At 36.3% G+C, this 18,910-nt stretch overlaps 5 protein-coding genes across 6 annotated transcripts; 2 read left to right on the forward strand and 3 right to left on the reverse strand.

The window, feature by feature from the left end:
- The first annotated feature begins 659 nt into the window (after positions 1 to 659).
- Positions 660 to 3,926, forward strand: LOC107459556 (methyl-CpG-binding domain-containing protein 11). Its single transcript, XM_016077781.3, has 2 exons — positions 660 to 889; positions 2,795 to 3,926. The coding sequence occupies exons 1-2, from the start codon at positions 806 to 808 to the stop codon at positions 3,587 to 3,589; spliced, it is 879 nt and encodes a 292-aa protein (XP_015933267.1). The 5' UTR covers positions 660 to 805; the 3' UTR covers positions 3,590 to 3,926.
- Positions 3,927 to 4,487: 561 nt separating this feature from the next.
- On the forward strand, positions 4,488 to 6,166 carry LOC107459554 (glucan endo-1,3-beta-glucosidase 14). Of its 2 annotated transcripts, XR_002366103.2 has the most exons (4): positions 4,488 to 4,597; positions 4,684 to 5,711; positions 5,801 to 5,951; positions 6,060 to 6,166. XR_002366103.2 is itself a non-coding variant. In XM_016077779.3 (3 exons), the coding sequence occupies exons 1-3, from the start codon at positions 4,528 to 4,530 to the stop codon at positions 5,867 to 5,869; spliced, it is 1,167 nt and encodes a 388-aa protein (XP_015933265.1). In that variant the 5' UTR covers positions 4,488 to 4,527; the 3' UTR covers positions 5,870 to 6,164. The 2 variants fall into 2 exon arrangements, 1 of the variants encoding a protein (XP_015933265.1); XM_016077779.3 differs by having other exon boundaries at positions 5,801 to 6,164.
- A 2,785-nt stretch (positions 6,167 to 8,951) lies between these two features.
- On the reverse strand, positions 8,952 to 10,210 carry LOC107459557 (protein LURP-one-related 12). The gene has a single exon (XM_052251794.1). The coding sequence runs from the start codon at positions 10,080 to 10,082 to the stop codon at positions 9,444 to 9,446; it is 639 nt and encodes a 212-aa protein (XP_052107754.1). The 5' UTR covers positions 10,083 to 10,210; the 3' UTR covers positions 8,952 to 9,443.
- Positions 10,211 to 12,531: 2,321 nt separating this feature from the next.
- LOC107459561 (pseudo histidine-containing phosphotransfer protein 6) lies at positions 12,532 to 13,255 on the reverse strand. The gene is made up of 2 exons (XM_016077788.3): positions 12,799 to 13,255; positions 12,532 to 12,725 (listed from the first exon to the last, which is right to left on the reverse strand). Exons 1-2 carry the CDS (start codon positions 13,213 to 13,215, stop codon positions 12,666 to 12,668), a joined length of 477 nt encoding a protein of 158 aa, XP_015933274.1. The 5' UTR covers positions 13,216 to 13,255; the 3' UTR covers positions 12,532 to 12,665.
- Positions 13,256 to 16,419: 3,164 nt separating this feature from the next.
- LOC107459652 (SNF1-related protein kinase regulatory subunit gamma-like PV42a) lies at positions 16,420 to 18,035 on the reverse strand. The gene is made up of 2 exons (XM_016077877.3): positions 17,454 to 18,035; positions 16,420 to 17,275 (listed from the first exon to the last, which is right to left on the reverse strand). The coding sequence occupies exons 1-2, from the start codon at positions 18,002 to 18,004 to the stop codon at positions 16,561 to 16,563; spliced, it is 1,266 nt and encodes a 421-aa protein (XP_015933363.1). The 5' UTR covers positions 18,005 to 18,035; the 3' UTR covers positions 16,420 to 16,560.
- Between the last annotated feature and the right edge of the window lie 875 nt (positions 18,036 to 18,910).

The raw sequence follows: 18,910 nt of genomic DNA on the forward strand, positions 1-18,910 counted from the left end.
GTTAAAATGAAAACAATTGATAACAAATAAAAAAAAATAAATTTATATTTTATATTATAAAAAAGAAAAAAAGGAAATAAAAATTAATTTCCAAACCGATTAGTATACAATAGTACAGTTGAAAGTGAGAAGAAATAGGGGGAGCGTTGGGTAGCGGTGAGGGTCATGGATCGGACCCGAAACACAGATTTAAATCCAGTTAATTATAAACGGAACGTTATCCAGTAACTTTATACCTGTGAGCGACAGGTGGCGCTCTGTGTCTGAAGTCTCACTCAACCCCAAAGAGTCCTTTCCCATCCCCATGGTCCATGGATGGAGCGTCTCTACCGTATTCCCATGGACTTGGATTCCATTTACCTTAATTCACACTAATCACTAATCAGGCCTCGGTATTAGCACCACTAACCTAACAAATTACTATAGTGGTTACTAGGAGTAGGAAGGCCACCATTGGCGGATCGCGGATGCATCTCCATGTCGCACGTGCCTATTTTAACTGGATAAAATGCTTCCCATAGACGTACTTGTTGTTGTATCAATAAAATAAGATAAGATATTTCAGATTTGGATTTTAAAATGGAAGTGGTGATAAGTTGTGTGAGTCGTGTGGGTTTAACGGACAAGTGGCAGCTTGAGGGTGGGTCGTGGGTAGGTGAGTTTATCACATCCCACTTCCCCCCCAACTTAAATTCTCTCTGGAGGGTCGAGTTTGAGAGACTTGAGACAAAAGAGAAACAACACAGCACCAACGGTTTTCTTTCCCCCTTCCGAGTCGGTGGAACTCCTTTTCAACAACATACTCATGGACACCAACAACGCTTCCAAGGAGTTGCAGGAGGAGGTTGTCTCCGTTGAGCTTCCAGCTCCCCCTTCTTGGAACAAGATGGTTTCTTTCTTCTCCTTATCTTATTTCTTATCTTCTATTATCTACGGTATCTTATCTTGTGTTATATGTTAATTACTTGTACAATTAAATTTACAGGATACCTTACCCTTGTTTATGTCTCCTACTGAATTTCTGTTACTATACCAATTTTCTTCTTCTGCTTTCATTACTGCTCAATTCCTTTCTAGGGTTTTTGTATGGTTTCAGTTTCCCATTTTCCCACTTCCTTTTATGATTGTCTTGCTTCATTAGGTTTTTCAGCCCACTAAATGCAGTTTTTGGACTCTGTTTCTGCAAAATTATTTCAAATTTATCCTCTTCATACAAGCTTGTTAGGTCTTACTCTGCATAGCGTGTTGCAATGGTGCAATATTTCACACCAAATCTTTAGTATGTTATGATTATCAGTTTTTTCAACCGACTATTGTGGAATCTTTCAGGCTTTGGTTTATCGTTCGTGCATGTGGAATGCGTATCAGTATTAGGGAGGATACAATTTAATGAATTATAGCTTCTCTTTGTTTACTATCTGCTAACATTTTTTCATAGGACTTTGAATCTAGGTGATTTACAACTTGATATAACCTGCTAAAAACTGAAGGTTATGTTTATACGGAAAGAATTTCTGCAATAAATGGTTGTTCTTCATTGGTGCTTGACTGTGAAAAGAGGGGGAGAATTTTGTTCATTGTAGTAGAAATGGAGTTCACTAGTAGGAAACTCTGGCTTACTCTGCAGTTTTTTTATGGTTGGAAATATTCAAGGAATGAAAGAAAATTTGTTAGACTTTAGTATATAGGTGTGTTCGCAAGTTGGGAGGGAGGGAAAGGAAAGGGAAGGTTTTGGAGGGGGAGAGAAGGGAAGGAAGGGCCTAAGATAATCTTGTTCAGTGTTCTCTGAGTTTGAAATAAGAAAGAGAGAGGGCTTTGGAGGTCTTATTATCTATTTTTGCAATTTTTTTGTTTTACTATACTATTAGGAATAGAAAAAGTAAATGCTAATAACTTGTAATACAATAGTTTATTAGGAATAAAAATAAAAAGGTAATTTAAATTTAAATTTCATAAAACTCCCAATTTGAGGGAACTTGAAAATGAGGGGTTTGAAAGATTAACAAAAACCTTCAAAACCCTCGCACTTTCTAATAATAAAACTTGTGAATAGGATTTAACCCTCTAAAGACTTTCTCTCTTGATAATGCTAGGAAGACAAAAAATATAAATAAGGCAAGTTTGGGCTGTTTTGGCTGAATTTTTATTGTCTCCCTAACATTATTGTTGCCCTCACCTCTAAAATCGTCCAAAACCAAACCCATAACACACCTAACATTAAATTCTGTGCAAGTTATGAATGTATTTATGGATGTACCAAATGAACTATATACAGTTAATATTTATGGTTGTAATATCTATTATATATATTCCAAACAGGACTACCTTCCTTTGTCTATCTTGTCTTGAGTTGTTGCATTCTTTTGCTTTTTGTTTGCCTTGTTGAGTTTATAGTCACTGTATAGGGTGAAATTTGGAATAGCTGCAACGGACGAATTTGAGCTATGGATTTGATTTGCCATTTGCTGTTCTACCTCTGTCGAAGTTGCAGACTATTTGTAATAGAAATGAGCTAATGGATTGGCATGATATGCAAACCAATATAATTTCACTAGGGAGTTTTCACAGTTCTGTTCCAAAATGCTTAATGGTTTATTGATGATGTGGGTCTTTGTTTTACTCTCTCTCTCTCTCTCTCTCTCTCTCTCTCTCTCATGCGACTTTATTATCATGTAGCCACCATTTCCTTTCTCTATGACCCACCTTACATTGCTGAGCTGTACAACAAATCTCAGTGGATTGCTTGTATGCTGCTTGGAAACTGCTCTAATCCATTTTTTTTTCCATTGGACAGTACTTCCCTAAGAAAGTGGGCTCACCAAGAAAAAGCGAAATTGTATTCATTGCACCAACTGGGGAGGAGATCAGTTCTAGAAAACAATTGGAACAATACCTTAAGGCACATCCAGGCAACCCTGCAATCTCTGAGTTTGACTGGGGAACTGGTGAGACCCCCCGACGATCAGCTAGGATTAGTGAAAAGGTGAAATCAAGTCCACCTACAGACAGCGAGCCTGCAAAGAAAAGATCTAGAAAATCTTCAGGATCAAAGAAGGAGAACAAAGAAACTGAACCTGCTTCAGAGGAAGGCAAGGGGAAGGTAACTACTGAAGAACCCCAGGATCCAGAAGCTAAAGGAGAAAAGCAACTTGAGAATGGAGATGAGAATGAAAAAAATGAACAAACCAAGGATGCAGAGGTAGATAAGGAAGAGACTGGTCTGAACAATGAGAATGATGCAGAGAAGATTGGGAATAGTCATGCGGAAGGTGGAAATGTAACTGCTGACAAGCCTCCAGTTGAAGAAGGTCAAAACCAAGAAATGGTTACTGAAGCATCCCAAGAAAATGGTGCAACTGAGAATAAGCAGGATAAATCAGATGCTGTGATTCTTGATGCAAATGGCAGTGCCGAGAAAGAGGAGGATCCGATTGCTGTGACACCTGCATCTGCTGAAGAGATCAATAATGCAAAGCAAGATATCGTGGTAACTGATGAAAGAAGTAACCCCGTTCAAGCCGAGGAGCAACTGAAGAAGGAGGGTGAGCTAGTTGACAATGGAAATGTTATTTGGAACTGTGCACAGTGAAGCAACCATTCATGTTAGCTGCTGAAATGTTGTGTATTATTTTGCCTTAGGCGACCGTGACTTCTGTGATACTGTCGAAGTTGTTTAGTTATTTTGTGACCTCAATGGATGACTGTAGTATTCTATATATGATTTGGTGGTAGCTATTTAGGAGAACTATCTTTAATCTTAGATTAGGACTTATTATTTTCCCTAGTCCATCCATGTAGATTATTGTAGACTCTAGTCTCTACTCTAGTCTCTACTTCGTTTTAGTAGTATGTAGATTATTGTAGACTCTTGTCTCGAAATCGTGTTAGTAGTCAGTTAAATTCTACATTTCCCCGTATTTCTGAAATTCTTGTAGGATTAAAGTCAATATTATTGTACCCTTTTACTCAAATCCTTCCTCAAGCCACGTGAATTTTTCACTACAAAACCTTAGGCAAGATTCCTTGCGAATTTAACAAATTTATTCGTTTTATCTTGTTAAAAATTACAAGTAAAAGGTAAATGGAGCTGCCTTTGGGGGCCAAAAAGTGGGGAGCATTTTTCATTCGCTGGTGATGTGACTGTGACTCAAGGTTTCTGAACACACTTACCTATGATGACACGTAAGGTATTACCAATAACATATTTCACGTAACTCCATAGAGACAATGACATACATAGAGCAAGTGGAAACCATAAAACATGAAGTGCAAAAGATTACTTTAAGAATGAGGAAAAGGAAGAATCTATTCTTATCTGGGGAAAACAACCTCTCTGCCCCCAATCATCTTTGGTTTAAGGCCAAGAATCTCGTGTTTATGGCAATGCCTGCGGGAAAAGTTTTGAATCATCCCCCAGGAGTTTTGTGGTTTTTCCCTATTCCTCGTTTCCCTTATTCAGTTATTATATAATACAAGGATCCACCTACATGTTTTTTCTACAATTGGAATCCCTTCATCCTTCTAAATATGATCACCAACTTCTCTTCACCATTCTTTCTCTGGCTGCTTCTCTTGTCATGTGCATTATTTTCCCATGGTAATGTATATCTCTTTCCAAAACATGCATTGTTATGTTGAATTTCTTAGCAAGTTTTGACAGTGTGTTAATTCATTTTGATGCAGCATTAGCGGATAAAGCATTTACAGGAACATACGGAGTGAACTACGGTAGGATAGCAGACAATCTGCCTCCCCCAGAGAGTGTAGTGACGCTTCTCAAAGCTGCCAAGATCAAGAACATAAGGATATATGATTCTGATCATCAAGTCCTCACTGCATTCAAAGGTTCCGGAATTGAAATCGTGGTTGGACTTCCCAATGAGTTCCTTAAAGACATGAGCGTGGCCGAGGATCGCGCCATGAGCTGGATCAAAGAAAATGTAGAGCCATTCATTCCGGGGACTAAAATCCGTGGAATAGCGGTTGGAAATGAAATCCTTGGAGGCACAGATATTGAGCTCTGGGAAGCTCTGCTTCCAGCAGCTAGAAATGTGTATAGTTCCCTTCAAAAGCTTGGTTTAGCCAAAGACATTCAAGTTTCAAGTCCACACTCAGAAGCAGTGTTTGCCAATTCATACCCTCCATCTTCTTGCACTTTCAAGGATGATGTGATGCCATATATGAGGCCTCTCTTGCAATTCTTCTCGCAGATTGGTTCCCCATTCTTCATAAATGCATACCCTTTCTTGGCCTACAAGAATGATCCTCAGCATATTGATATCAACTATGCTCTATTCCAAAAGAGCCCCGGAATTTATGATGCTAAGACAAAGCTGCACTATGATAACATGTTTGATGCTCAAGTTGATGCGGCTTATGCTGCTTTGGAGAAGGTTGGCTATACCAAGATGGAGGTCATTGTTTCTGAGACCGGCTGGGCTTCTCGTGGCGACGAGAACGAGGCTGGTGCAACCCTGAAGAATGCCAGGACTTACAACAAGAATTTGAGGAAGCGCCTGCTCAAGAAAAAGGGGACTCCTTATAGGCCAAAGATGGTGGTGAGGGCTTATATATTTGCTTTGTTCAACGAGAATTTGAAGCCTGGCCCAACCTCTGAGAGAAACTTTGGCTTGTTTAAGCCTGATGGAAGCATTGCATATGATATTGGCTTTACTGGACTCAAACCTTCTTCTGCAACTTCTTTACATAAGGTATATATATATATGGATCTTCATCATCATGCTTTCCTTGTAATCTTTATTCCATTTCCATGTTTCTAACTAACTATGATCTCATGCAGGGTAGTGGATCTTCCTTCGTAATGGTTTTCACAACTTGTGCTGCTATTCTTCTTCTTCTAGCATTGTGATTGACATGCAAATTTGGCGATTCTTTGGATCCTCTAACAGTTTTCATCACAAGAAGAAATCTGTAGCTGACTACTTAACCTTGTATTCTTCTTATATTAACACTCAACAAATGTGTCATATGCTTGATGATTAGGCATTGAATCTTGTCTATATATTGCTGTTGACTTGTTGTTTTTGTCAACGTTTCAGCGGTGTAAAGCATGTTTTGTGCAACATGTATGTCAGAATATATATGTAAAAACAGAGCAACTTCTTCCATCCAGGATTTGTATATTGTCACTATATGATGGAGTGGTAGTGTTACATACTCAGAATCTAGAACTCGTTCATTTTTCGAAATCAAGTTATTTTTTTAATAAATAAGTGTTCACATTATTAAAATTCTTGTCCTACAAACAAGACATGAGTTTCTTTGCTAATAATGCCACATCAGCAATTCTAATGATTTAGCAAAAAATAAAAATCAACCAATCACTATTTAGTAAAATGTTTTAAAAAAATTAAAACAAAAACTCTTATCTATTGTTATTCAATTGAAACATCAAGTACTAATTAAATGCAATAACCATACATTAAAAGTGTCATAATAATAATAACTATAAAAAAAATTTCAGTTATATTCAAATTTTGCAACTTATATATATTAAGACTCTTACTACTCTTTATTTCTTAATCTCTCATACTAATTGTAAAAAATTTCTTAAAATTAATATAACATTTTTATATGTTTTTCAGTCTCATTCATTCATTTTTTAAATTATTTACAAACAAAAAAAAACACAAAAAAAGACAAATTATAACAATTAATGTAAATTAAAAAAAATGCAGTTTTGTATAATTCTAATATAAATTGTTTATGTCTTTTTTAAAAATAAATAAATTTAAAATCTATTTATAATATGTTTTTTAAAATATTTTTAATATAATATTTATTAAAATATACTATATAGTATAAATAATCTATCTTTATCTTTCTGCGTGGGTCTCGTTCTAGTTATATTAACTACCCTTAATATATAAACCTTAAGTTGGTCTTCGTTATTATCCCCAATTAATCTTCTTTAGGATTTCTGTCTAGTGCTTCTACTTTGTAGCTAGGTAGTGCTAAAATAAGCCAAATCGAAATCAATTTTATATGACCATTCAAATAAATAAATTATATGCACACGACAAAAGTGAAAGGTTCAACTAAACTCTTTAACATAGATAAAGTGCTGATAAGCTTTAATTTTTTATTTTTTTTATGAATAAACTTTAACTAATTTTGTTGCATGAATATGAAACATTTATGAATATGATGACGAGTAAGTATTAAAAATTCAATATATATGATGTTGAATTCGGGTAACTGTCAAAATCAAAATGAAGATAGATTTGCCAACTAATGCTCAACCTAATCGCTATATTATAATCTATGTGACCGACGACAATGATTTAGACACGATAGAAAGGTAAAATACGACAATTAAAAACCGAGCTTTAATTTGTAGACATTGCTAAATATTTTTTAGTGTCCACCCAGCTTATGAGGATTTGCAATGTGGAATCCGATTCCGTCGTAATTTAGTTCATGCTGTCAGAACTCCAGAAGATATTATCATTTTTTTTTCTATTTTGTCGCTATAATTTGATCCCACGTTATTTTATTTAAAAAGATGTCAGAAAATTATTAAAATTTTATTGTTTATTTGTCATTATTTTTAGTCATAACTCAATTTCTTTAGTTTAATAATTCAATAACATATTTAAACTCACATTTTTAAATATTAATAACTAATTAATAACTAAAAATAATAAATTCTAATACCCTTTCTCATTATTCGAGTTAAGTTGATTGAGCCGGCAACAACGGTTGATGCGACTAATTTTTTTGTTATGGAAGTAAAAGTGGTGATATATTTTAACATTGTAATTTTTGGTATTTTTTAAATCTGTGGAAGTACACAAATCGGAGGGTCCGATTTCTGTACCTCAAATTTTTTAATTTTTTTAAACACAAATCAGACGGTCTGATTTGTGTACCTCTCACAAATCGGACGGTCCGATTTGTGTACTCCAAATTTTTTAAATTTTTTTAACACAAATCGGACGGTCCGAGTACATAAATCGGACGGTCCGATTTGTGTACCTAAAAATCGGACAGTCCGATTTCTGTACCTATTAAAAATCGGACGATCCGATTTGTACTCCATACATTAAATCATCCCACATTTTAAAAAAATACCACCGTTGATAACAATTTAGAAAAACACTATTGTTAATCCAATATTAAAAATAAAAAAGTGGGTTGATGCATGTGAAAAAGCTTTTCCACATCTTTTTTTAATTTTCCACTTTTTCTTTTGTTGCTTTTTTTTTTTTGCTTCCCGGTGTTGTCCTAGCTAGTATCTTTATATTGGCTGTTATTCCTTACTCTTGGCCACATATATTAGTATGACCAAGCTATTCCTTATTGATTGTTTGAGGTCAAAACGGTGTGGGACGCAATCATATAGTCTCTGCAGAATTTATTCATGGAATCTGTGGATCATAAAAATGGCAATACGAGAGACGGAAGTACAACTCATCAAGAGAATATTTGAAGCTCCAGATGTGAGGTCGACACCGTTTTGAATATTTGAATGTGTATATAGTCAATAGTGTTCCGTTGCAAATAGTGAAAGACTAAAGACTAGGAACTAGCTGTGATCTTAGCTTATCTTGTTACACAAGTACGAATTTATTTTGTTACCAATGACCTTATATCAACACCAAAAATCTAGAGGAAAGTACAAGGTTAGTAATTATGATTAGTATATATGAATGGAAAAGGTTCAATAACGATGGTCTTAATTAAAATATTAAAACATGAAATGTGCATCATCAACATGGTTTCTCAAGATTATACATGTTGATTTTACTCTTCTGTTTTTTTCAGAAACATCAACATTTTGAAAGCGAAGTAGCAATGACACCATAGCTACATAGCCATGACGTATCCAGAAGACCATAGAATACGTCGAATATTGTGAACAAATTGAATTCTTCAGCTAGCAACGCAAATCTGAGACTTGAATTAATTAACCACAAATAAACAAAAGGTACGTTGCAACTCATCGCTGATATTTATATATTATGAATGATAATAATATAAAATTTACAGAAGCACATAAAAGAGAGACGTTATTATTATTAATCTTAGAATGCAGGGGATGGAGCATAAAAGACGGGGCAGAGGTTCCCTTGGAGGGTGACACCCAAATTAAAGGACGATTAATGTCTGGTTAAGTAATCAATAAAGAAAGATGGAGCAATTAATTAAGGAAAATTACCAACATATTATCTGCCAACTTCTGACAACTCTTATTTATATTTGTGTTTCATAGATGTGTCTAATAATTAATATATTTTAAATACATATATAAAGAGACACATCTAGAAAATATATCTATAAAGACACTTCTATTAAACACAGTTATAAAAAAGACATTTTTATTAGACCCATCCATGAACATACTTTCATAAAACACAATTATAAATAAAAGTTAGCAGAAGTTGCAGATATGCTGTTGGTAACGTAGCGGAACCGATTAATTAATGGTGGTGTTGAGGGAGAGGGTGCACAGCAGGGTGGTCGGCGGGAGCAGTGTTAAGAAGGTCTTGATCGTCGCCGTTGATCTGATCGAGAACGAGAACAAAGGCCATGGCGAAAGCGGAATCAAAAGGAGGTTTGACGCAGAGGGAGAAGACTTCCTTGCCAAGCATAACGCTTGTGGTGGGGTCCACCTTGCGTCTGATCTCGGCAACTGGTTCCTTGGAAGCGTTGAAGACGGTGCAGGAGCGGTGGGAGAAGCATCCCTCGATGTGGTAATCCTCACCTGGGTTATCGTAGACCTCCACCGTGACGCTTGAGCGTCCGATGATGGATGATCTCTTCACGCTGAAGATGGGCTTGTCCCCCTCCCTTCTCTCCCCTTTGAATCCTTCCCACCGTTGATGCAGACTGGGCCTCTTGCGGCGAACTGTGAGGAGACAACGGCCGTTTGCATCCATAAGAACGAGCTCGTCTCTGTCGCGGGCGTCGGGTCCGTAAGAGTCAACGCGGAAGACTAGTTGACCCTTGCAATCGTAGACGGTGAAGCCATCTCCCGCGAAGAACAGAGACGTCTTCAGCACCGTCAGCTGCGTCTCCGTCTCCGTGTCTGTGTCTTCCTTCAAGACGACGTCGCTCATTATTGTTAGTTGGAGAGATGAGAGCAATTAGATAGCTTGCTATTATACTGATAATGTGGAAGAAAGTAAAGGGAGGAGGAACAGATTCAGAGTGTATTAGATGGCGGTGTCAGTGTGTGTCTCGCCTGGCCTGTGGGGTATCATATATAGTTTCTACTTTCTACACCAACAATTTAAAATTAAAATATCTAGGAACCTGATGTGACTCTATGAATGGACAAATATATTCATGTAATAAGAGAAATTACGAGTGACAATGGAATGGAAGTTTATGGAGTATTAGAAATATAATCATTAGTGTTATTTTTTTCTATCAGTTAAAGCTTTTAGAATGAGTGGTATTATGATATGGTATTAAAATTCTAGATCCAAAAAGTCAAAAGTTTGATCCAGATACAAATAATAATTTATTCGTACTTTATTTTTTAAATTTTCAAATCTGTGCCGAAAGTTTCTACACGTTATAGCCAATCACTTTCCTTCAAAGACTTGGCTTATTCATGACTAGTGAAATACATGTGTGGTTATGGATGGATGACTTGGAATATATAAGTTTGCAGGGTGTGGCAGAGTTCAGATTTGGTTTCGCTGCCACTTGCTCCATCTCCTCCACAAATTAAATATCCCAATTTATTTTTCTTTTGGCTCCATTCTCCCATCCCAGAATTTGTCTAATAATAACGCATACTTTCCAAAACTAAACCAAATCATCAAATTATGAGTGAGAGCAACTGGAATGGAGTGGAAGGGGGAATAGATGATTATTGTATGCATGATTGCATGCCAGACTCTGCCCATATATTTAGACCCCACCGTACCGTACCGTCCCAATCAAATTCAAATGCTTCCATACATATATAGAGGCTACAGTAGTATATACCATCATGGAATATGGCTCCTTGTATATGTATGGCTACAAAAATTAAACTTGCAAAAGTCAAAAACCACGAAATGTGGAGAGGTCATCAATTTCCTACCACCATACAGTCCATACCTCACAAATTGACCAGATGTGTCACTATCTCATGATCTTTCGTTCAACTCCAACAACTATATAACGCACGAGAATCCCATCTGCAAATATACGTCTAATTGAAAAAAGTTTGATGATAATAAGGAGAGATAAGAAAAGTAGCTTCTAGTTTAAGTAATATAATAATGAATTCAATCTTTGACTTGAGTGCATTGTTACAGTTTACTTGTACTTGCCTACTTGGGGTTGAGGATAAATTAGTCAATAATAATATTGGTGTGGATAGAGTAGATAACGGACTTTGATTATTTATTTATTTATTTTTTTATGTTGACCCACCCTCACCGCCCATGCTGGCTCCGGAGATCAATCTCTTCACCAACTTACCTTGCAAGACAGAATAACCCAACTTTTGTATTTCAATTAATTGAGAACATGTCATTGGTCCGCTTCAAAGGATAATAATAGTGCTATGTGGTATTCAGTATTCTAGATGTTTCATTAAGTTGTGAAGGTTGTTTTGACACATCAATAGATATTACTGTTTAGGGCCTGATTAAGTGTTGAATGTTGGTTTATCGATAATGATTTTCTGTTTTTGGTATACATCCATGATGGTTTTTGGCAAGGTTGGGTGGGGTAACTCTGCAAGTGCCAAAGAGTCAGAACCCAAATAAGATGTGCGATTTAATCCAGACGCGGAGTAGTTGGTGAAAGATGGGCCTACTTCTACTTCCTATTGGGTCATTGTTGGGTGCCAAAAAGCCTTTTTCCTTGTTTATACGTTATTTTCTTCATAAATACGTAAAATTAGGCTGCGTTTGTTTACGGTGATAGAATACTGAGACACAAAGTTGTATTTGACAAAGAAGATATGGACAGAGACAATGTGTCCAAAAACATTGAATTAGTGTATTTTGTGTCCATCGTGACAGCGGAGACACTAACAAGAGACACAACTTATTTTTTATTTTTTTTATTATTCTTATTAATTTTTTATAATTATATTTTTTATTGTTATATTTTTCATCTCAAATTTTTTGAATGAAAAAAATAAGAATAAATTGAATTTTCATAATTTATTCTAGTTTATCACCAAACAGAATACAAGAATACAAAATTTTATGTCTCTATCTATTTGTGTCTTGTCCTGTCCCATTCTTAAAAACAACCTCGCAGCCTTATAAACAATGTATATATGTTTCTGACTTGTTGTGCAAGGTTTAGTCAGAGCCAAACTTTATAACTGTTTCTATTCTAATATTTTCAAGCGAGTTCATTCTTTTTTCCTAGGTGCGTTTCTCTTTTAGTTAATGGAATTAGGAAACATAAAGCTTAGCTTTAAAATTGTGGAAGTGATTAAGAAGATATTAACAAGAGTATATAGTTAATCTGAGTTCCATGCCCAGGCATGCAGTTCTCTTGGAAAGAAGATTATATTGAATGAAATAGAGACTTAATTAGAAGAGCGCAAGCGAGCATGCATGAGCGCTGGCTTCTATATATTTACATTAATTAATATATTAGAATTCAAAATGGCGATGACCCCGCTAGTTTAATTAGGAATATATTAAAACAATTAATCCATGCAGATGGAGATGGATTTTTTTTTATTGGTTATTCTGCAGTGGGTATCTGGCTGCTGCTGCCAAAGCACGTTGCTGCTCTATCTGCACAAACATTATATTATGATGACGATGATGTAATAATGAATAATGTAATAATGAAGAGTAGTTGAATTACTTGGAATAGTTCATGCAGTTTGTTCTTGAGATAGCAATATTCATGTTCCAGCATCTCCAAGGCTCGAAGGCATCCAGGACGGTTACTGTGTTGAGTAGCAGCACGAAAGGCAAGGCAGACAGTGGTGAGTCTCTTGGCGCCAATGCTGGAGCTGCTTCCCATGAATTGATTCAAATGGATTCTCATTTTGTTGTAGTCGGAGAAGTCCCTATCCATGAGCAATGATCTGAGATTGTTGAGAAGCTTCTCAGACTCGTGGAAGTAGATGTTGAGCACCTCGGAGACGAAGCTTGGGGAGGACTCGTCCTGGAGGTGGTGAAGCTGCAAGAAGTGCTCGTCCAGCACTCCCTGGTGGAAGAGGAAGCCCAGTAGGCGGTTCATGTGGGCCCACAAGAGGTCCGCACCCAGACCAAGCATCCACACTGGCACACCCGTTTTGACTCGCTCTTAATTAATTACAACTTCCTTTTCTTGTCTTTTGTTTTGGCCTCTAATATTCACGGGGGAGCATGCTATATATTCCAAAAGGAAAGGGAAGGGTTCCTCTTGTGCATGAATGGAAGGCGTGCAAATTGAAGGGGGAATACCGAGATCAATGTGGGGTATCTACCGGACCATGCTAGAGAGACCTACTACATACCCCCAGGCCAGGTCATCACCTTTTCCTCCCGTTCCCGGTCACTTCGCGTGCGCCTCTCCTTTCCACCTTCCTCACCCCCGCCCCCGACAACTCCTTCCACCCGGTAACTTGTCAGTCACCCCTCGCCCCCTTTTCCACTGTTCACACTTTCTCCTTCATGTACTTTTCAAAAAGAGCAATATTAGGGTGCCAGCAATTTTGGTATTTTGTAATCATCAATTGGCCATCAATAGTATTTTTAATAGTGTGAGATTACATTTAACAATGGAAGATCACTCACTTTTGTTTTGATGGTTAAGTGCTGATCAGAAAAGACAAAAAGTTACTGCCTCCTAGACTTTTCCTTTCCAAAATGCTATTTGTATAGCAAAGTAACCACGTAGTTTAATTCATGAGATATACAACTCTCTTACAATAACATTTCGTATGTAAATACTACTTCATTTGAGTTATAGCAAAATGGTTTCTTTTATGCGAAAAATTTACCATCTTAATTAAGCTATGCTTCCCTTTAGTCCTTTTTACTGGTATATATATATATTGTTCTGATACAACGTATGTAATAACCTCAGTTATTTTGTCAACCAACATAGTCCACAAATTAAAAAAGATTTGATTAATTAATCTTTTTTAATAATGTAAATTTCTTTTCTAAAAGTGAAATCTGACCTTAATATGTTCAGAGTTTAACAAATATTCAGTTTTATGACACAAAATAAAGTTATTAATTACAAAATTTTTTATAAAACATATAAAATTTAGTTTTTAATATATTTATTATATATTTATTAAGAAATTTTAATAATAATAATAATAATAATAATAATAATAATAATAATAATAATCTAAACATGTGTTTTAAAAAGGCAGGCATGCTAGCTAAGTAGCTAATATAAATCTTTCTTTCTAAAATATCCTGACTTCTTCCTTTTTAGCTAACTATTTGGGTATATGCTATGGCAACTGAATGCATTCCCTTATTCACCTTTCTCTTCTCTTTCAGTCCCCATTTTTTTACTCTGTCTTCTGTCAACTTTTCACTTTCTCGGGGAAATTAGAGTGTAATCTCATTTTATCATAATTAACTATGAACATGCTCTTGCAAACAAAAAAAAAAAGTCTGCACGCACGAAAGCATGAACCTAAAATATTTATTTTTTATGATCATTCTTCTTTTCACATATATTATTATAACATGATTATTTTTAAAAGACAAGTGTTAGTTGAGTAACAGGCCGTGACGAAAACGTTTAGACTTTTAGAGTATGGCAAAATACGAGGAGATTGTTCATTTGTCTCTTTGTGCAATTTTAATTAAACCAAGAAACAAACTGCAGAACGTGACGATGGGTATCATTTTCAATTGGAGATGGCACAAACAACAAAATGGACTCCTCACTTAAAACTTAGCATCCACTTTTGAGCGCTAAACTTAAGACCACACGTATTAATTAAATTTCATTGGCCTCTTGCTATCTAGTGCTTCTTCCTTCGAAAATGCATGCTTTTTAGAGCATGATTTTATTCACAGAAAAGAGGAAAACAAAAAGGAGGTATGAAATCAGGCGATAAGGGGAGACTTTAAGAAGAAAAATTCACACTCGTCTCCGGTAATTAAGTCATCACCATCATCCACTCGGAGGTAGAGGCATTGCACACTTTCATGTGTGTATTATTCTCACACTTGCATGTAGTCGTTAATTTTTTTCGGCCTGACACACATTCATCAATAATATATAAGCGTTAAAATGCGCATTTTAAACCGTACAGTGAATATGCAAACCCAACAGCATGGGTTAATGTATACTTTAGTCTACTTTATTCAAAAAAAAAGGGGAAGCATGCATTTTTAAATTTGTAAATAATTAAATTAAAAACCTTGCTTCAAAGGCATGCTTTGTACAGAGTAGTATACTGACGTAAGCAAGCTGTTTAATTATATTGCTAAAAGTGTTAATTATATATAACAATATGATGATAATAACTATTACTGACAGACTAATATATTTCTTTTGGAGAATACTCGCATGATAACATCTTTATATTAATATGACATTATAAATTTTTAAATGATTAATCAAACATATTTAGTCAAATATATCAATTTATCCAATGCTCCATAATACTATTTTATGTGAAGAGGTAATTAATTATGGGAGTTTCCACCATTTCTTTTTATTGGTGAAAATCCTGTAGGTATGCATTTAAGTTTAATTTTATTAATAACAAGTGTGTGTGTTCAGTGTTCTATAATGGGACGGATAGCAAAGAGCAAAAGAATAAAGAAAGAAAGGAAGCATGCTTTGTAGTGACGTAAGCATTTGAAAGAAAGCACTTTTCAAGATAAACTCAAAACACTTTTGGATGACCACACCAATTCTGCAATGTGGTTAATATATATAAGAAATTATTATATGATCATATTAAACAAATTTGTGGAGTTCAAAATCGTGGCTGGCCGTGCCATTATTCCATTCCGTCCTTTGCAAAAAACAATGCCTTTATTTCTCTCGTCTTCTCCTCGTATGACTTCGAAATTCCGAATGATAAGGCTGGGATGAATACAATGAGTTCCTAAGTAATACTAAATAATTAGTTTTTTTCTAGATTAGTATATTGGAGCTTTGTGGTTTTCACATGGCTAGCTAGAACTTAGAAGCCATCCTACTCTTCCATTATATTGTGTTCATTTTCAAATACTGGCAAAACTACGAGGTCATCATTATTGGGTTTTTCGTGGTTACTGTACTCTATATATAGATACTTTTCATTAATAAATATTGAACAAAGCTGGTGTCCCAACGCTAAACTACTGTTAGTAGTTTGCAAGTTTTTAATTCTGCTGTTAATTATTATTCTTCTTCCTTCTTTTCCTTTTGTTCTCATGAGAATCTGTCAGAATTTTCTGTCTCATTCAGAGCCAGACAAGCTAGCTAATACATAGTCTATGCGGTTAGCTCAATAATATAAAAACTAAAAAGTAATGAAATGTAGAGATTTAAACTTGATAGGGGAAAAAAAAAAGATAAACATTATTCCCATTTACACATGATGATGATGAAATGAAACACATGCATGCTTAGAGAGCTATCACCTATGTTGAACTGAAATTTAGTGGCATATCATTGGTGTGAAGAGGGAGGTGAGATGAGAGCAAGCCTTATAACTCTAATTACATCGGTGAGAGACACAACACCAACGAGCAAACACTGCTGATCCACCACCCACACTCGATGCACATGCTTGGTAACCGCCTTGTCAATCACCTCCGACAAAGGAGATTCAAGATGACAAGTCACAAGCTCCTTCCATGAGATGGGTGATTCCGGTGCCGCGAACAAAGGACTGGCCGAAATGTGTTGGGTGAATTCAAGTGCGCTTATCCCGAACCATGACTTGAGCGTGTTTATGTAGCATCCCCTTAAATCAGTTGCAGAGAATGTCCCAAGAAGCTTCCTAAATCTCCCATTTATGAGCTGCCTGAGATCATCAGCGATGACGTCATCAGAGGATTGAACAATAGGTACAGCGTTCAACATGGCAGACTTTAAGCACTTGATGGCATCCAAGAGAATAGTGCGGTCAGTGATGGCATAGATCTGTTCCGTGTCGGCACCCAAGTCTTGAACAGAGCGCGCCAGAATGGCCTGTAACTCATCAGATGTGTGATCTCTCAAGAACCTAACAACATCCAGCTGAGTCAGCATTTGGTAGCCGGAAGCAGACTCCACCAGTTCAACGCCACCGCCTGGTGACCATCCACTCTCCATCTGGCTGTCCACCGGCACCATCGCACGATGAACTCCTTTGCTAAACACTTCCATGCAATCTAATAGGCTACAATAACATAATACTAATAATATTACTGTAGATTAAATCATCTAATAATTTTTCAAAAAAAAAGTCCAGAGTAATTTTATTAAATTTGATTAAAATTATCGTTAATAACTATTTGACAATTAAAAATCACAAAATTTACTGACTCTAACACTTCTCGTTTTTCGCTGTTACATACCTGGTGTAGGGATTAAGAGTCCACAGGCTAAGCCCTTCAAAAGAGTGGCCTATGATGGAAGAAACAGAGACAGACATCCTTTCATGGAGATCGTTTGTCATCTCAACGCCGCCGCCACCAAAATCCAAGTGGTCCTCGCCGGCTATGTGGGCCACTATATCAAGCATCGTCACCATCCCGATGTAGTGCTTTCTCACCACTCCTGTTTGCTTGTCAGACTCCACGATCATGGAACCCCCCGCGCCGATCCACTGCCCCGGCGGAGCTGCCACTGGCACAGCCAACACCCTGTTTGCCACCAGCGTGTTCATGGTGTCAGCCAGGGACGCCGTGTATGGCACCTCCACCAGCCTCTTCTTATCCACCATCAGATCCTTCACCTTCCTCTCCTGTAGTCTCATGCTTTCGCTGCGTTGCATGCTGGCTCCCCCTCCACCGGACTTCGATTGCTGCTTCATCTTTTCAGCTTGAATATCTTTCCTTGCTCTCAATGAAACTAACAAGTGTTTATTCCCGCTGCAACTAATTGCTGGAAAATACAGAGCTAGCATCAAAATCGATTTATTAATGAGGATAGTACACAATATTTTTTTATTTTCTTTTTCCTTTCGGTATGTATGCCCTGTTTTACAGTACGTGTTGCCATATTGTGCATGCACGTTCTTCTCTTTACAAGCGTCTTTATCTGCAGCTGATGACTCACCAAACACCACTCCGTGCCGCGACACTTAGCGCAACATCCCCATTCCCCATTTCTACTTTCATTTTTCAGGATACATACTCAATATTAAATATGCTTGTATGTTTATCCATTTGCAGAATTTATATTAAAAGGCTATATTAATTTCTTAAAGAAGAGAATTTATTATTTTTTATTATTATTTTTAATAAAATTTTTAATTTAATAAATTTAACAATATATTTTAATTTAAAATTTTAAATATTAATAACTAATTTCTCATCAAAAATATTAAATTGTGATGGCTCTTTATATTTTCTTAAATATTTTTTTTGGTTTGTACTAGGTATCCATCAGGCCAAAAGCCAATTACTAATCCCTCGAGAATACTGTAGAGGCACACAGAGATAAGTATTTTGATCATGCATATCGACTCCTTGAGTATTTTGATCTTGGGTTTCCCTTCTTTAGTATGGTTAAGAAAATTAGTAGTAAAGCCCATGCGAGAGTGGCCCAAAGATGAGTGATAAAGAGTGGCGGGTGTAAATCCCGTGATAGAAATAAATGCGCAAAAATGCGTGTTCCGGTCCCCTCAGCTCACAATTCCGAATTAATAAATAAAAATCCGGCCATTCTCGTGAGCATACATAAATAAGCTGACTATCCCCACATGCAGCAACAACAAATACTAAATCTAAATGGGTCCATCCATTAAATGCATGCAAGCCGCTATATTAACCCAACCCCCATCATTATTCAAATTTCAAACCAAAAACTT

This window comes from Arachis duranensis, chromosome 7 (assembly GCF_000817695.3).
Source record: "Arachis duranensis cultivar V14167 chromosome 7, aradu.V14167.gnm2.J7QH, whole genome shotgun sequence".
Classification (NCBI taxonomy): Eukaryota; Viridiplantae; Streptophyta; class Magnoliopsida; order Fabales; family Fabaceae; genus Arachis; species Arachis duranensis.

What these genes read in the sequence shown, in the direction of transcription:
- LOC107459556 (XM_016077781.3), top strand. Translation starts at nt 806, where the DNA reads ATGGACACCAACAACGCTTCCAAGGAGTTGCAGGAGGAGGTTGTCTCC. An exon ending in CCCCTTCTTGGAACAAGATG is followed by an intron (nt 890 to 2,794) that starts GTTTCTTTCTTC and finishes TCCATTGGACAG; the next exon opens with TACTTCCCTAAGAAAGTGGG.
- LOC107459554 (XM_016077779.3), top strand. Translation starts at nt 4,528, where the DNA reads ATGATCACCAACTTCTCTTCACCATTCTTTCTCTGGCTGCTTCTCTTG. An exon ending in ATGTGCATTATTTTCCCATG is followed by an intron (nt 4,598 to 4,683) that starts GTAATGTATATC and finishes ATTTTGATGCAG; the next exon opens with CATTAGCGGATAAAGCATTT. An exon ending in CTGCAACTTCTTTACATAAG is followed by an intron (nt 5,712 to 5,800) that starts GTATATATATAT and finishes GATCTCATGCAG; the next exon opens with GGTAGTGGATCTTCCTTCGT.
- LOC107459557 (XM_052251794.1), bottom strand. Translation starts at nt 10,082, where the DNA reads ATGAGCGACGTCGTCTTGAAGGAAGACACAGACACGGAGACGGAGACG.
- LOC107459561 (XM_016077788.3), bottom strand. Translation starts at nt 13,215, where the DNA reads ATGCTTGGTCTGGGTGCGGACCTCTTGTGGGCCCACATGAACCGCCTA. An exon ending in AACTGCATGAACTATTCCAA is followed by an intron (nt 12,726 to 12,798) that starts GTAATTCAACTA and finishes ATGTTTGTGCAG; the next exon opens with ATAGAGCAGCAACGTGCTTT.
- LOC107459652 (XM_016077877.3), bottom strand. Translation starts at nt 18,004, where the DNA reads ATGCTAGCTCTGTATTTTCCAGCAATTAGTTGCAGCGGGAATAAACAC. An exon ending in ACTCTTAATCCCTACACCAG is followed by an intron (nt 17,276 to 17,453) that starts GTATGTAACAGC and finishes ATGTTATTGTAG; the next exon opens with CCTATTAGATTGCATGGAAG.